The sequence below is a fragment of the Cavia porcellus genome, unplaced genomic scaffold (assembly GCF_034190915.1).
Source record: "Cavia porcellus strain 051 isolate PalLab524CR breed Dunkin Hartley unplaced genomic scaffold, mCavPor4.1 scaffold_49, whole genome shotgun sequence".
NCBI classification, from domain to species: domain Eukaryota; kingdom Metazoa; phylum Chordata; class Mammalia; order Rodentia; family Caviidae; genus Cavia; species Cavia porcellus.
In genome coordinates, this window is record NW_026947532.1 from 4,405,782 (window position 1) to 4,422,926 (window position 17,145).

Genomic DNA, 17,145 nt, shown 5'->3' on the forward strand with positions numbered 1-17,145 from the left:
CTCTTCCAGTGCCAGTCAGGGGCGTTGGCAGGTGGACACAACCCCAAGCTCTGAGCCCTCAGTTTTGTCCCGGGGTCGCTGGTGTCCCCTGTCCAGCGTGGGAACGTGGAGGGAGGAAGAGATGAGCGCAGTGGGCTTCGGGCTGGGGCTGGCCCGTCCAGCGGAGCGCGGCACCAGCAGAGGGAGCGCTGCGGAGGAGCCAGCGCGGCGCAGGTCGAGGCCCCAGCACCCTCACTCCCTTCCAGAGGCTCGGAGCCGGAGCGCACGCACTGACCGACCGAGGTGGCTGTTGGCCGGGGAATCAGGGCGGCATCTGAGCCTTGGCTTCTGCCGACACTGAGGGTTGGGAGGTGAGGCCAGGCAGAGGAGACTCCGTTGGGGAGCAGCCCCAGAACCGTACACTCTGCTCCTAAGTCTGAAAACCGTGCCTGGGGAGGCCAGAGGGGAGAGGGGCCACTGTGTGTCCTTGGGTGCCCACCCTTCCCTTCTTGCCTCAGTGTCCCTGTCCATGCAGTGACTTGGGTGGCACTTTGTGAACTGAGTTTCCTCCCACCAAGTCTGTCTTTGGCACAGGTCAGCCCCAACCTCAAGGCCCCTGGGATTTTGCCAGTTCCGGACGCTGAGAAAAGCCTGCCGATGCACGTATCCTCCGGCCTGGGGCGCAGCCTTTTGGGTTCCCCAGGTTCTTGAGGTCGGAAGGCTCTGGTCTCGGCAGGGGAACCATATTGGTTTCCTCGGGATCCCCAAAACCTGGGGGAGCCCGGCAGGGCGCAGGGCACAGTATAGAAGCATCGCCCGGAAGAGACTGGCAGCCAGTGGGTGCTGGCTGGGGATCTCTGGCCTGGCAGGACAGGTACCTAGACGTGCCCGGGGGACAGAGGAGGCTAAAGGGGAGCACCGGGCCCCGGACCCTTGGAATTGGGGAGCAAGGCCCGGGCCCGCCCAGCCCGGGGTGGAGATTTCAAGGGGGAAGCGCGGCTGGCTCCGGAGCTCTAGCCTTCTAAGGTGGCCCGGCCGGGCGCCGCGTGTGCCCAAGCAGAGCGAGCGCCCTCCCCTTGCCGCTGGCCGAGCCCGCAGGCAGGCACCGGCCCCTCCCCGCGCCCTGGGCCACAGTTCCTGGATCTCTTTAATATTCATGGGCGTTAATAGAGAGGCCCCCAGTATATCGCCCCATTGTGGGCGGCTGGTAGGGCTTGAATAGGCCTCGGCCCCCTTTCTTCAGCGCGGCTTCCCGAGGGGCCGGGCCAGGAGTGAATGGCCCCGCTTCCCGCGCGGCGCCCCTCCCCCGGCGGCCGGGACATCTTTATCCCCGAGCCGCCCGGGCCCCTATTCAAGCGGCCCGGCTCCGGCGGAACGAATCAATCGGCTGTGGCTCTTCGGAGGTCACCCTGCCGCCCGAGGAGTGGGAGAAGGAGGCCATGGCGGGCCGACGGACCCACGGGTGGGGACCCCAGGGTGCAACATGACGGAGGGGCACCCGGGCCTGGGCGCGAGGAACCTCCCTGTCCACGCTGCGTGTGGGGTGCGCGGGGCACTGGGGCTGAGACGGGGCCACGTCCTGTCCCCCTAGAAGGCCGCAGCATGCATCCCTCCTGGCCACAGCCCACGCCTGCCGGCCGGCCGCACAACGTGGGGAGCAGCCCAGGACCCCAGGTTTCGCCCCCCGAGCTGCACGGTGCTCTCGTTCACGCCCCAGTCCGCGCCTCGTTTCCCTTTGTGCGTGTCGACGGGGACGAAGCACAGGGTCCACCCCTCCCGCCCGCCTCCACCCTCCGAGGCACAGACAGGAGCCCATTGTCCTTCAGAAGTACAGTTTTGGGGGCCTAGAGAAAGCCTGTCTTTCTTTTGAACTTTAGAAGGAAGTCCCGGCTCTCGCCCTCCTCGGAGGCACAGATTTGTCTCCCTCCTCTCTCGGGGCCTCGCGCTCCGTCTCCTCCCGAAACATCTGCCGGGGGACAAATCCACCCTGGAGGGCAGATCGCGCCGGCGCTAAGCCCCGAGAACTCATTAAAAAGATATTAGCGGCGGGGGCGCCTGCACAGGTATCGATCGCCCGGGATGAGCCCGAGGAAGAAAGGCCAGGAATGTGGCTGTGCCCGGGGCCCACCGCCCCCCAAGCCCGCGCCCAGCCCGGAGCCTCCCCATCCCACAGTCCCACATCCATCCGTCCTTCCGTCCCCCTGTCCATCCCCCTTCTCCGTTCGCGGTTCCTGTTCCCCCCTCTCGCACTCTCCGCAGCTGTAGCTCCTGCGCGCTCCCGTGTGCTCCTGGTTCGGTCTTTCTGGTCTTCATCCCCAAGTGGTCTAGGAAATTCTCAGCTTGAAGGGGTCATTTGTCTCCCCATTCCTGCCGCGATTCCGCCACCAGGCTCGGGGTACTGGGGCACCTCCACTCAAAAGGGCAGAGGCCACTCTGGTGCAGAGCAAGGTGGGGGCACGGCCTACACGGGAGTGGGGGCAGCTGGTCCCCGCCCCGCCCCTCACCCTAATTAGCCTTGGAGCCCCTAAGAAACAAAGGCACACCCCGGGACGCCCACATCCAGCTTCCAGCAGATAGCCCTGAGTCAGTGCCTGGGCCAGCAGGTGACAGCACCTCAGGCACCCAGGGCCTCTCTGCCCACCCACCCCCTCACTTCCTCAGCACCAGGCCCACCAACCCTGCCCTGCAACAGCAGCACCACAGCTCCCTGGGATTCGTGGGGGGATATCAGAAGGGGGGGTCAGAGGGCACCCAGAGGCTGGGGGTTCTGGAGGAGGTGGAGGCAGTGGGAAACCGAGATAGAGAGAGGTTGGAGGAGATCAAGTCAAAATTTGCTAAGTGGAAACACCAAGAAACGGAGGCAGAGAAAGACCCCAGAGCTTGAGAGGCCCTTGAGAGGTCAGAGAGAAGTGGACAGGACAGAGGCAGACATGGAGGCTGGGGCGTGGGTGGGGAGGGCTCCTGGGAAAAGCAGGGACCTCCGGCCTCACCCTGGGCTTTCCACTTGGTCTTCTGTCCCTAAGTACTTACCAAGCACCCACTGTGCGCTTAGCTCTTCCTGACCCTGGGGCGCCCTGGTGGCCAGGGTGTCCCCACCCTGATTTCATAGCCTGGCTTCCCCTCTGGTGGTTCGAGGGGAGACAACCTATCCTAGGCCACCGTGTTCCTCTCCCCAGAGCCAGTCCCAAGCCCTGGTTCCCAGCGAGGGGTCCACCAGTGACCACTGGTGGCCTAGGCTCTGTGGCCTGAGCATGAGGGCTTCCTGGGCCCCTCCCGTGTGCAAAGGAGAATCCAGCCTGCCAGCAGCCACCGCAGGGTAGGCACCTCTGCCCCTCTCTAAGCCTCAGTTTCTGCAAAACGGGGCTTTTCTGGGAGGGGGAGGATTTGAACCCAAAGCCCTAGAACTGAGCTGCACCCACCCTTTCAAAAACAACAACAACAACAACAACGAAAGATTTTTTTGTGAGACAAGATCTTGCCAAGTCACTAAGTTGTCCAGACTCAGCCTCCAAGAGTGCTGTGACTGCAGGTGAGTGTCACCCCCTGCCCATGGAAGAGCCTCTCTGAATGATGGAAGACAGCACATGAAAGGCTCACAGGAGGGGATGCACTTGAAAATACTGGCAATTGGGTGACACTTAAGGAGGGCTGGGGCTATAGCACAGTGGCACAGCGCCTGCCTGGCAAATGCAAGGTCCTCAATTCAACTCCCGGTACAAAACAAAACAACACACTGAGCTGTGGGGTGGCACTCCACTTCCACCACAGCAGGCTGGGAGTCTGAGGCAGGAGGACTGCAAATTGGAGCCCAGCCTGGGTACTGAGTGATTCAGCAAGAACTTGTCTCAAAATAACAAATAACAACGTTTGGGGATGGAGCTCAGCCCTGGGTTCAATCCCTAGTACCAAAAAAAAAAAAAAAAGTGACGGTTGGAATTTTGGGGAATATGGAAGTAGAAAAGTGGATACCACATACCGAGCTGGTTCCAACAAGAACACTTCTAACTCTGAGCAGAGCAATGGTGACCCTGACCTCCGGCTGATGTGAGAAACAGGTTTATCTTCCTGCGTCACAGAATGTGGAGAAAGGTGGGGCTCTGTAGGATGCCTCTGTCCTCATGGTCACAGGATGGCTGCTGCAGTCCTGCTGTCATACTGAAGCAGGAGGGAGAAAGCAGGCAGAGTGTTCCTGGCATGCACAGGTCAGACACAGTGAGCAGGGAGCAGCATGGAGACTGGAATCCTGTCAGCCTAGAGGCCAGAGCTGCTCAAGCCAGAGGACCTGTGACTCAGGGCAGTGAGACTGGAAAGGAGCTGCTAACCCCAGGCGGCTGCTCTGGGCATGAGGGATGCAGAGGAGCTCGCCACTGAGGGCACCTCGAGGCTGGCACTGAGCCTGGCACAGGGCTGAGTGCTTGGGCAGTGAATGGGTAGCTGGGCAGGTGGAGGCAAGAGCGGGCTCTGGAGTGGGAGGGAGGCTCTGGCTGCAGCCTCCTCCCCTGTTCCCTGCACGGGCATACACTGCTGGTGGATCAGGCAGCCCAGATACTCAGAATCAGGCCCAGCAGGGCATTGGGTGCTGAGCTCAGTCCTTCCTGCTGCTGACTGAGCTGCCCCAGTGGGGGGGGGGGCACTCTTAAGGCCCTGCTTTCCCTCCCTGTCCTCAGTCAGGGCCTTGGATGTCCCCAGGCCTCTGCCTATCTACACTGCACTGTGGATGCCCCTTCTAGGAGACCCTGACCAACAGAGCTCACTGTCCTGGGAGGACTGCACAGCACCCAGAAGAACTGTACACAGCACCTAGCAGCACTGCATGCAGCACCCAGCAGAACTGGGTGGGACACTAAGCACCCAGTGCGACACTGAGCACCAGGGCACTACTGTGTACATAAGGCTCTGCACAGCAATCCAAGGCTGGCACCCACTGTAGAGGGGAAACTGAGGTACATCCAGGGTAGTGTATGCACCCCGTCCTGCACTGCCCTTGGTCCTCACTCACTCTGCTCTGGTGACAAATTTATGTCACTGTGCATCATGCAAGTGCAGCACCCTTGGCTACTGAGGTGCCATAAAGCGTGTGTCAGTCAGGAGAGGTGGCGTGCAGCTGCCATCCCAGCACTCAGGAGGCTGAGCCAGGAGGATTTCCGTGAATTGGAGGCTGCCCTGAGCCAGAGTGGGACAGTTTCTCAGACAACAACAACAACACAAACCAACCCACAAGAAAAGAAAAAAGACCTGTGTCAGCGGCTTGAAGTGCAGCAGGACCACCTGGAGCTGGGTGGAGAGGACACGCCCTAGTGCTCTGAGAGGCTGTTCACCCTAGTGTCAGCTGGAGGAGTTTAGGAATTTAACTGAGTGGCTCAGCAGGGAGCCAGGGTCCTCCCTTTGTAAACACCCAGAACTGTGAGCAGGCAGGGAGCTGGTGTGAGCTACACAGCCCGAGGGCGAGGGCGAGGGCGTGGCCTGCTTACAGCAAAACAGGAGCAGAGGCGCCATCTCTCCTTTTTTTTGCTTTTGTTGCTTTGCTGTCTTCCACCACCATGAACTACTGCCCCTCTGCCCCTCCACCCTGCCTTGGAAACCTCCACAAACTATGAGCTAAATAAACCTTTTTTTTTTTTTTTCTTTTTCGTTTTTATCGGTACCAGGGATCGAACTCATGACCGCCTGCTTGCAAGGCAGGCAGGCGCTTATGCCACTGAGCTAAATCCCCAGCGCCCTGCCCCCCCTTTTTTTTTTACTGCAACAAAACACTGGATTTTTTATTTTTATTTATTTATTTTGTCTTTTTGAGACAAGGTCTCGCTATGCAGTTCAGGCTGGCCTTGAGCTCACTTTGTAGCCCAGGCTGGTCTTGAACTTGAAACGATCCTCTTGCCTCAGCCTCCCGAGTGCTGGGATTACAGGCATGAGCCACCATGCCCAGCAATAAACCCTTTTTTTCCTTAACTTTGGGAGCCAGGTATTTTGTCCCAGCAATAAGAGAAAAGTAGCTAAGACAAGCCTTGCATGGTGTGCGCTCTGTACCCAGATGGCACCTCTAGCCACAGCCCTCCCCTTTTGTCTGACCCAGCCCTGGGTACTCAGGGAGGAGGGCTGTCCAGCAATCCTGTCTGTTCCTTACGCTCTGGACTCCAGACTCTTAGTCCACCACTTGTTCTTTGGAAGCCCCCAAACAGTTCACGCATGCCCGCAATGTGCCAGGCTGGCCTGGAACGTGGGGAGTTGTGGAAAGGACAAGGTGGTCCTGGCCACACTGACCCAGCTGGGGCAGCTTTGGCCCCTGGAGATTTTCATGAGAGACGAATCAGCTCAGCCAGCGCTTCTGTGCAGGCCCTGTCACTGCAGGAGAGGCCAGAGAAGACCTGGCTGGCCGCTCTGGAAGGTGCTGATGTCCCATGAGCAAGTGGACCTGCTCAGGGACGTTATCTGGGGTGCAGTTACTGCAGGATTCACTCGATTGGCCTCGGGCCCGCCTGGGCGGTTGGGGGAACATGCTTCTGGGTGTGTGGGTGGCTGGCTCATGGAGGCTTGGCCTCACGTACTCTTCCAGTCCTCATCCTTTCTCTCTGGCATTGTTTTGCTTCTCTGCTTTCTGACCAGAACGAGCCAGCAGCTTCACTCTGCCACACTTTTGTGCCGAGCTGACCCCTGCATGGACCGAGTCCCCTCCCCTTTAAATCGTGGGTGTACCGCTACACAGAGCTCTGAGAGTTTCCCAGAGAAAGGAGCCACTGACTCCCCCTGGTGCTCCCCCTGGAAGGGCCCTTCTTGTCCCTCTGCACCCGCCGTATCCCACCGTGGAGTGGGGACCTACACCGGGCACAGCAGGGGCTGAGGGGCGCAGTGTGACCCTGGGAAGTCTTGGAAAGGAAATGGCCTGGGAAAAGGACTAAATTTCCCATGTCAGCTGCAACCTGGGAGGAACGGGAGGTTGTCCCTGTTACTACAAGGGAAAGCTGATCAGCTCTGGGGACTGAGAACCAGCCGCCGAGTTTGCAGAGGCAGTTGAGACCTCCGGAGACAGGCGGAGGGGGAAACAGGTGAAGTGGAGAACGGAGAATCACAGGACCCTGGAGTGGGACTGAGCAGAGCTGCAGGCTGGTGGGGACGCTCGAAGGGCGATTTTCACAAAGCGTGGAGGTTGACAGTGGGCTGGTGTCAGAGGGAGACAGCACCGGGGACCAGAGCCACCTCGGGGACCCGCCAGGTCCAGGCTTCGAGGCCCCTGCAGCTGCAGGATGAGGGAAATGACTCAGGCGTTGGAGGCTGAGGCAGGGGACATAGGGGCCTGGCCATGAAAGCAGAAAGCAGAGCGGGCAGCCTGCCCAGTGGCCCAACCGGAGTGGCGGGGGCAAAATGTGAGGCGCTGGAGGCGGAAAGCTCCGTGGTAGTGGAGTGGAGTGGCCCTGGTGAGCAGCGGGGAGAGGGGATCTGCAGGCTGGGCTCCCAAAGCTCATAGGAGCTTCCCAAACTGGGACAGGACAGGATGTCTGAGGAGAATGGGGTGACTTCAGAAGGGGCGGAGTCTGCAGGGTTGGGGTAGCCAAAAGGGGCAAAAGAGAGACAGAGCCAAAGTGGGTAAAAAGCGCCAGCTGCTTGTGGTAACACATACTTGCAATCCCAGCACTCAGGAGGCTGAGGCAGGAGGATCACTGGTTCAGGGCCAGCCTGGACTTTGTAGTGTGACCCTCACCCCCAAAAGCTGGTGCTCGCTCTCCCCCTCCCTCCCTGTCTCTCACAGTCACACACCCTATCACCAAGCTTTACATTTAAGTAGCAATTGATTTACAAGTTGAATTACAGATTCAGACCCAGCCCATCAGGATGCAGAAGCCTGGTGTGGTCCGATGCCGGTAAGGGAAGCAGAGGTCAGGAGCCCGCCAGGCCACACAGCCAGTTCACTGTGCTACCGGGAATGAAAGCCAGGTCCCTGGGCTCCCCTCCACTAAATCAATCAATCATCAATCCATCAATCACTGAACCCTTCCTTCTTTTTGGCATTACTTGAGGTTGAACCTGCTAACCTCCATCTCTGCCCCCCAGTCTACGTTTCTGAGTCAGGGTCTTGCTAAGCTGCTAAATTGCCTGTGCTGGGTCTCAACTTTTGATCCTCCTGCCTCAGCCTCCCCGAGTGTTGGGGTCATGGGCCTGTGCCACCACCACACTTGGCTTGCGTCTTTCAGCTGTACTGCTGCGCAATGCAGGAGGCCTGCAGGCTGGAGGATTTCTGGGGCTTGCTGTGACCTTGGTGGCAGAGCTGTTGGTGACATCTGCACCCTGTTTCTCAGGGAAATCAAGGCTGGAGGATCTGACGTAGGCGGGAGCGACCTCGGGAGCTTATCGTGTGTCTTCGAAGCGTAGGACGCAGGGTTTCCTGTGGGCCAGGGCTGAGAAGCCTTCACCACTCAGCCCCTTGCCACATGGGTGTCACCCACGGCTGTCACATGGGGTAGGTGGGGTGGTTGCGACTCCTGTCAGGTGCCGCAGTGGCCACTGGGAGATTGTGCTTTCCCAGGAGCTCAGCTGCCGTGGCTGAGGGGTCACTGCGCAGTGTCAGGGGCTGCGATGTCCTCTTTGCCCAGCACAATTCCGCTGCCAGGCCGGTTGCCCCTGTGGGGTGCTCAGAGTGGGGCAGAAAAAGCCAGCACAGCAGCCTGAGGTCTTGACTCATTCAGTGCTGTGTAGCTGTCATCTTTTCTTTTTTCCATTTTTTTTTTGAGACAGGAAGTCACTGTGTTGACCTGAGGGGTTTTGAACTTGTAGCGATCCTCCTGCCTCAGCCTCCTGAGGGCTGGAATGATGAGTGTGTGCCACAAGGCCCCACGCTGGGTGCTGTCCCTGGAGCCCAGGCACCAGCTGCTTCCCATGTGAGCCCCTGACATGGTCTTCAGCTCCAGGAGCAGAGGCTGTTGTCCCTTCCATGGCCCCTGAAGAAACTGACCCTGGGAGCCACAGAGTCATAAATCACTGGCTGTGGGTCACACAGAGGCCGATGGGGGTCTCCCTGCCATACTGTGTCACATGCATCACCCTACGCTCTGCCACCCCAGGGGGCTGAGTGCCCAAGGGGACCACAGCAGCTGTCCCTCTCACACGCGCCTTTTCTGTCCATGCCTGCACCCCGGCTCGAAGCACTTGCCCTGGCAGGACTGGCCGGGACCCAGGCAGTGGCTTCTCCATCTCCACCGGGCTTCTGGCAAAGCAAGGTCAGACATGGTAGATTTTTCTCCTCGTCTATGTCTTCGCCAGTGAGGTTGGATAGTCTCCCCGGTGGCACACACTGGGGACCTCTGCTGCTAGACTGGTGTCCTCATGGGTTTGTGTGGCTGCGAGGAGGCCTGGGAGAGAGAGTGCACAGGGTACTGTGGTGCGGGCCTGTCCTTCCAGCATGCTGGAGGCTGAGGCAAGAGGATTGCAAATTGGAGTCCTGCATGAGCCATCAGGGATGCAGCAAAGATCTGGCCTCAAAATAAAAACATAAAACGAGGTCACGGAAAAGGCCCCAGGTTCAATCTCCAGCACAAGGAGAGGGAAGGAAGGAACACTGGCTCTGGACAGCATTCATCCCTCTCCAAGACCTGTCAGCTCCTAACAATCCTATTTCCACATGAGCCGGTGGGCCACAGCAGGCAGGGATGTGGCCACACGCACTCCTTAAAGACCGCTGGCTTACTGCAAAGATGTGTGTGCCTGCGCTCCTCTCTAGCTGGAGTCTGTTCATTTACATTAAGCTCATGGCCGCCCGGCCTCCCTGGAAGGCAGGCAGTCTTCTTGCGCCTTCGGGGGTTGGGCGGCAGCGTCACTGGTACCAGGCGGCCCTGGTGGGTGTTGAGAGCACAGGAGCTGCAGTGGGACGGCAGGGGTCCCCGCGCTGCCCCCCAGCTCAGCAGGAACTTGATTCTGGTCACAAAAGGCATGGCAGTGTCTGAGCAGAGGCCTTGAGGTGGTATACACATTTTAGGTGGATTTGCAAACAAGGTCTGGGGGGTGCTTGTCACTGGCTTCCCCCCCGGGGTGTAGCCTGCTGACTTGAGGGGCTGCTTCTCCACCCCAGCACCCCCTCTCTCGGGGACACCAAGAAGCCCAGATGAAAGGCTGTGCACAGAAGGGCCCCAAGCCTCTGGACCCCGGAGAGCCCTCACCTGAGGAAGGGGACAACAGCCCTCTCTTCTCCAGTGCAGTTCTAGAACTTTCCTGGTAGATTAAGCTAGAAAAGGCTCTTAGGACAAAGCACAGCAAAGTGACTGCTGTGTCCAGCCCGAGGTGGACCGGATTCCGCTTGCCCCCTTCCATAGTGCACCATACGGGGACCCGGGCGGGGGCCAGCAGCCCCCTGAGGAATCGTCAGGCCACTCTCTGGCCATTAATTTCTAAGAGTCCATGAGGACCATTTGCATTATCTATCTTCAAAACTCCAGCTGGGCCCCTAAGGGCCAGAAGCGGGGCTGGGAAAGCCAGGTGCTGTAGCCAGCTGGAAGTGAAGCCCCAGGGTGCCTGGTGCCCTCTCCAATGGGACACTTCAAGATGCCACCTGTGCCCCCAACACCTTATGGATGGTTGCCACTGCGGGGGGCACTGGAAAGACATGAGGCCAGGCTGGGAGTACAGGAGCTGGGGAACCCTGAGGACTTCTGGGTGGCTTTAGGCCCAGCCGGGTGGTGGTGGTGGGGGGGGCCCTTGAGGAGCCTTGCAGACAGGCCGGCCCCGCCCCGGCTCCCCAAGCCCAGGCCACCCTCATGATGACCACGCAGCTTTCTTAATGGAACACGATCGCCGGACTCGCGCGCTGGAAGCACTTTAGCCTCCAGGGCAGCAGACTGCTGACGGCTGATGGAACCCGGGTCCGTGGGCGGGTGGCAGGCGCCACGTCAACGCCAGGCCAAACTTCCTAGGCTTGCAAAAGGCCCCCCACCGCCTCCCGATGGCCGGCGTCCCCCTCCCCCATCAAAGATTGCATCAGAGAGAAAGGGAGAGAGATTTCCATAATTTATAGCATGGGCATTTCACTGGGGACAGGCCCTAATCTGTACTTACAGATACATTTAAGAAAATGCATCCTCCCACAAGCCTGCGTCATTTACGACTCCTGGCACAACCGCAATGCTCAGTCTTCAATTAAGGGACACCTTAGGGTTCATTATCACACAGGCGCTCCCTGTGAACAGTGCCAAATGCTGTTTTGGCACGGAGCTCGGAAGATGAATTAGAAGCAGCTCCGGTAATGCCCTCTCCCAGTCCCATTACCGCCGCACGGCCCCTCCCGCCCGCGAAGGCAGCTTTTACCATTCAATTCCTCAGCGTCAAGCTGGATTCTCCAGGGGTGCAGTGCGAGGTGCGTCTTGTCTCCCCCATCTTCCGGCTCTGGCGGGAGCTCCCCACCCCCTTTTGGGCTGCAGGAGCCACCACAGATGTCTCTGCCTGCAGCGGGGCCAGGCTGGGCAGGGTCCGCCCACGTGCACACACAGGAGCCAGAGGGGGCTCCGACTGGGACCCTGAGGACCCGTGTCTGACTGAGGTCCAGCGGCTGCATGGACACCTGAACGCGAAGCCGGTGTCGGGCTGGCAGGAGGATGGGACGAGGGCAGAGGCTGAGGTCCTACGGCCCAGGTCCAGCTAAGAGGACGTGTCCTCCTCTCCCTCCATGAAAACAGCAGAAAACACGTGCACCTGTGGCTCCCAGCAGCTCCCGGGGGTGGGATGGGGTGGCTTGACACAGGGGTGCACAGGCCGCAGGGCTCAGGTGAGCAGGACAGGGCAGGGGCACAGGTCAGCCGCCCAGCTTTCACTGCAGGCCTTAGGGTTGCAGGCAAGGTGTCCCGGCCAGGAGCTCCCAAATTCCCCATGTCACTAGCTCCAATGTGACAGGGACAAGGCAGGGTGAAGCTGGTGCAGCCACAGCTCTCAGGCCAAAGCCTCCCGCTGCTGCGCCCAATGGGAGGTGCATGGGACAAGGTGGCGGTGATGGAAGGAACACACGGACAGACAGACAGACACTGCATCCACAAGCCCGCGGCTGTGGGATTTTATTATACAGAGTGTAAAATGAATTGTCAGTCAGATAAAAAGAACACCTTTTAAAATAACATGCATAACATTCTCCAATTCCTTTTTAATAGTTAGACATTTCAAGCATTGTAAGGAAAATAACAAGGAAAAATCAGACACTAACTTCAGTACATTTAAACGGAATGTCCCTCAGGTCAATTAAAAACGCGAGAAAAATAGCTTCGATTCCGTTTTTCTCCTTTAAAAATACATGTTATCTGTACAAGATACACTACGGTAAACACTGGAAATCATATCCCTTTATTAAATCACAATTATTTAATTCATACTGTGGTTAATACTAGGTTTATTAATTCATCTAGTTAATCTGACAAATATTAAGAAAATATTTAAAAGAAATAAGCAAAAAACACCTTGGAATTAAAAAATAGTTACTACATTTTTATATGGTTTAATGTTCCACAGTGTTTGTTAAAAGTTATATTGAATTTCTTTTTAATATTAAAAATAACAGTATATTTATTTCTGAGAATAAAGGATTTTTGTTTTGTTCTTAAAACCAGCTTGGAGGTCTTAGATACACAATTGCAGCCAGTAATGAGACATGAAGAGAAGGCTACTACATACCCACACACCTTTATATTACCCCTACAACTCTAGAAATCACAGAAACTCTACACAATGTCCCCCAGCTCTGGTGGACAGCAATATAATTACCTGTCTCAATTCAGAATTCATATAATTAATTACAATACATAATAGTTCAGGTTTTTAAAAAATGCAATAAAATCAGACAGCCAAGATACAAGAAATTAGAAATAAAACACAATGAATTTACACATTTAAGAATATTTAAATACTGTTTAAAAATTTTCAAAAAGAATTTGTTACATACTACCTAAGACTTCCAAGCCACTTTCTGTTGTGACAAAAAAAAAAAAAAAAAAAAAAAATCAAAATAAAAAATCCTGTAAATAAAAAGACAAAAACGAAACAAACCCAAACCGCCATGCTGAAATGTCACTACTCTGGGGCACACCCTGGCACTTGGGCTTGCAGGGACTGCTCTGGAAAGACCCCAGAGCGTACAGGTTTGAAATCACAAACAAAAATAACAAAACAAAATTATCAGCAATTTTAGTAACTAATTTTCCCAGATTTTAGAAACAGTCTGTTAATGTAAATAGTGTTTCACAGAACAAAACAAAGGTTCTTCATCAAAAGGTCCGCGAATCTGAAACCTCTGTCACCAACAGGGTTCTTCACACTGATCGGAGGGGATCGGGGCGCGGCGACTACTGCTCCTGCGGGGAGGGGAGGCACAGCGGTCAGGCAGGGGCCTCCGGGAGAGGGAGAGGCAGCCTGGGGCTCTCTGCTGTAGGGTCCCGGCACTAAGGTGCAGGGGACCAGCGCAGGCCCAGGGTGCTGTCCCCGGAAACGTCCCTGCAGGCCCTGACCTCGCCCTGCTGTAGGGAAACCCAGCTCCGGCTCTGCCGGGCCCGCGTGTGGCTGCTGTCCCCAGTCTCTGAGGGCAGCTGGCACCCACAGAGGCAGGGTGAGGAGGACCCATGCATGGGCCTTGAACAGCCTGAGGCTCCCGGCCCCTCCGGTGACCCCCACGACACAGTGGGCTGCAGTGGGGCTCTCAGGGGTACCCAGGCCCACTCTGGCAAAGGGTGTGCCTGGGCTGGCTACAGACCTGGCTGTGCTGTGCCTGCCCCAGCGTCTGCCCATAGAAGGCGACCTGCTGCCGGTAGTACTCTGCCCAGGCCATCGTGTAGTCTGGTGGCGAGCTGGCCTGAGGAGTGGCGCTGGGCGCGTGACCCGGGTGACCTGGGTGGTGGGGGAGGAAGAGCTGTCATGGGGGAATGGACACAGGGGCCCTGCTGCAAAGCTGCCTTACCCCCCACCCACCTGAACCTCTGGGAGGAAGTACACGGGGTGCTCAGCAGTGGGGGGGTCACTCAGCAGGCCCAAAGCCCACCAGGAGCTGGCGAATCTGGGGAACAGGAACAAGCATGGAACTCCCACCAGGTGCCTTGCCAAGGAGCACTCTAACACCTGCTGGCTGCAGGAAGGCCTAGGCACCAGTGTGAGGACAGTAACCCAGGGTGCGCACGGGCCGGGAGTGGGACATGTGGGGTGCAGCAAGCCTGTCCAGCATGGCCAAGCCCTCAGATACCCAGTTCCCAGCCGTTGCCTGCCTGTGGGGTGCCTTTGCCACGCTCTGCCCAAAGTGGCCCGACACAGACAGGCGAGGCATCAACACAGGTCGCCTGCACCAGGCCTGGCAGTGCCCGTGGACATGGCGACAGGCAAGGCCCAGCAGACGCAGCCCCGGGCACTCACTCTGTTTCTTGTAGTAGTCCTCCCAGGCCTTGCCATAGTCGGGCTGGCTGCTCTGCGGCTGGCTCTGCGGGCCTGTGCAGAGAGAAGCTTGTCACTGCCCCGCTCCTTGCGGGGCAGAAGCCGCACGGGTCCCATGCCCATGAAGCTGTTGGGTGGTGGGGAGAGGGGACAGGGCATGTGGTGTCACTTTCCTCCCTGCTGTGTGGCGCTGATGACTGAAAGGACCTCAACCTTGGTGCTGGACCGCATGGGAGGGGTCGCAACCAAGGGCAGGGCAGGGCGGGGCTGGCTCGAGCACCCGCCCACTGAGGCCTCCTCTGAGAGGGGCCTCGTCCACTGCCTGCCAGTGCCAGCGTGGCAGCCTGCGGCAGGAAGCCCACGGAGTGAGACGACAGACGCCTCCCTCCTTTCTAAGGAGAAGGCGTTGGAGAGAGGCAGGCAGACACGGAGTGTGGCCAGAGACTCCGCCCAGTCCTGCTGCTTCCACATCTGAGGCAGCTACTCACACGGCAGCCACCTGCAGCCTCGGAGGTCACTTCCAGAGGATGCTCAGTGCTCCCCTGGGTGCCCCAAACCTAGGGCTTCTCACAGGTCCTACAAGCAACAGCTATGGAGCCAGTGTAGCAGGAGGCTGAGATGAGCGAGTGGAGGGCAGCGGGCCTGGGTGCTGCAAGCCTGGGCATGGTTGGCTGGGTCTCGGGGCTCAGGCGCTCCCAGCACAGCTCAGGCCAGACCCAGTGTTGCCCGGAGAGGAAAGGCTGCAGCCAGAGCTCCAGGACTCACACCCCTGACCTCAAGAGACACATGGAGCTGGCGGGGCCCTCTGGTTTTGCTACGGCCAGGGGTACAGGGATGCGTCAGCCACACCCAGCAAGGTTTTGCAGATGGGCTCCTGGTATCCAGGACGGGATGGGACGGAGCACGGGGCCGAGCGACTCTACCCCCCCAGCACCCTCTTCCAGCTGACTCTGGGAGATGCGGAGACCTGGTAAGGCAGCACCAGAGCAGCAGTGTGAGCCAGGTCGCTGGCTGCTGAGTGGCTGCTAACAGCTGGCTTGAGACCCCAGCCCCCGTGTCCAGGCTAACCGTGCTGTTGGCTCTTCATGCTGAGTGGGCCCTGGGTGCAGGTCGGGCACTTGACTCTGACAGGTTCGAGGCTGCTATACTAGAGGGATGGCAGCATAGGCCACTTCGAGGGGCGGAAGGACAGCGGCAGGTGCCCTACAGGGCTGAGGACCTAGGACAGGAGAGGCCCGGGCTGGCCCAGGCCTGGGGAGCAGAAACAACAAACCCATCTCCCCGCCCCCGCCCTGCGCATGCCTGCCCCACTCCAGCCACTTACTTGGGACCTGCTGCGTGGGCTGCTGCCATGCTTGGTACGTGCTGCCCCAGCCCTGGGTCAGGAAGGCGGGAGGGCCGCTGTGGATGACAGGAGGGTCACTTACAACTGCGTGTGTCACGCCCACCGGCCCTCTTCAGGCTCACCTCCCTTGCCCGCTACCTACCTCACGGGGGTGCTGTGGGGGTTTCCATTCACCTTGGCGGCGAGGCTGGGGAAGCATCCTGAGCCCCTCGGGGGAAAGGTGCTGCGAGTGGGGACAGCAGGAGAGCCCCGCTGAGCGCCAGGTACAGAGGGCCTCCTCCTGCCCGCCCGCCCGCCCCCAGGGAGGGCTCCCCAGGAGCAGTGGACGCAGGGACCCTGCCCCATCACCACTGAGCATATAGCTGTCCATCGAGAGACACTGCCAATATGGGGACACTGGGCTGCTCATGCCCAGAATGGGGTGGGGTTGAGGGAGAGGCGGCAGGGCCAGCGTCCGGGCAGCGGGTCCAGAGACTCACTTCTGGTGTGGGGTGGCCGGCGGCTGGCTGAAGGGGCTCTGTCCGAAGGCTCCGGTGGCCCCAAGGCTGGGTCCCTGTGGGGCACAGAGCATGCTCACCTGGGGCAGTGCCTCGCCCTCCACCCAGGCCCCGGCGAGGGCGCCGACAGGGAGACGCCCCTGCACTCACACTAGCCTTCCTTCCACAGCGGTGCTGCCCGCAGTGACCAGCACCACACACAGCCAATCCTGGCGCCACCGCGAGTGCCCTGGCGTGTGACCCTGGGGGAGGACCAACCTGCTTGACTCTCCCGTCAACTTAGGCTGGCCCAGGGCTCTTTCTGCCATCTACGTGCCCATTGAGGTGAGCAGTGGCCCATCTGTCCTCCATCAACTCTCCCTTTCTTTATCTGCTTTGAGGCGCCTGAAACTAAAGCCAGAGTCAATGACAGCTGTGGCCCTAGGGCCAGGGCAGGCGCTCGGCTGCCGCTCACCTAAGCCTGCGCAGACTCACCCCACGGCCCTGCAGGGAGCTGGCCTTCCCTGGGCTCTGACCTGCCCTTGCAAGTGGTGGGGCACCCGAGACGCCTCCGAGACTCAGGGAGACGCAAGACGGAAGGCGCAGGAGATGCGCAGTTCCAAGGACGGACTGCGGCGACCCTGCTGGAGCGCCGGCGGGGAGGGCGGGTACGTACGCCAACTTTCTCATCAATGAGGTGTCGGGCCACCTCAATCTGCTGCGGGACGCCCCTGATGGTGAACAGGCGCAGGCCGGGGTCGGTGCTGGGCGGCGGGTTCCGCTGCAGCTCTACGTGCGCACCCGATTGCTGGTTGATGCTCTTGATGTTCTCGCCCCCTGCAGGTGGAAGCAGGTGGTGAGGAGGGCGCCTGGCCTCACAGAGGGGCACTGGCTGCTGCGGAAGGCCAGCTCAGCCTAGCACAGCGATGCCCAGCCTGGCCTGGAGGCAGCCACTGAGCTCCCACCACA

At 58.9% G+C, this 17,145-nt stretch overlaps 1 protein-coding gene across 5 annotated transcripts in view; it reads right to left on the reverse strand.

The window, feature by feature from the left end:
- Positions 1–11,971: 11,971 nt before the first annotated feature.
- Positions 11,972–17,145, reverse strand: part of Fubp3 (far upstream element binding protein 3) — a 42,944-nt gene continuing 37,770 nt past the window's right edge. For all 5 annotated transcript variants that reach the window (XM_013153488.3, XM_003470939.5, XM_013153489.2 and 2 more), the window contains 7 exons: positions 16,853–17,013; positions 16,180–16,253; positions 15,843–15,923; positions 15,680–15,756; positions 14,338–14,409; positions 13,688–13,821; positions 11,972–13,292 (listed from right to left, as the gene is read on the reverse strand). In XM_013153488.3, coding sequence (XP_013008942.1) covers positions 13,284–13,292; positions 13,688–13,821; positions 14,338–14,409; positions 15,680–15,756; positions 15,843–15,923; positions 16,180–16,253; positions 16,853–17,013 — 608 coding nt within the window. In that variant the 3' untranslated portion in view covers positions 11,972–13,283. The remainder of the gene's footprint in view (positions 13,293–13,687; positions 13,822–14,337; positions 14,410–15,679; positions 15,757–15,842; positions 15,924–16,179; positions 16,254–16,852; positions 17,014–17,145) is intronic.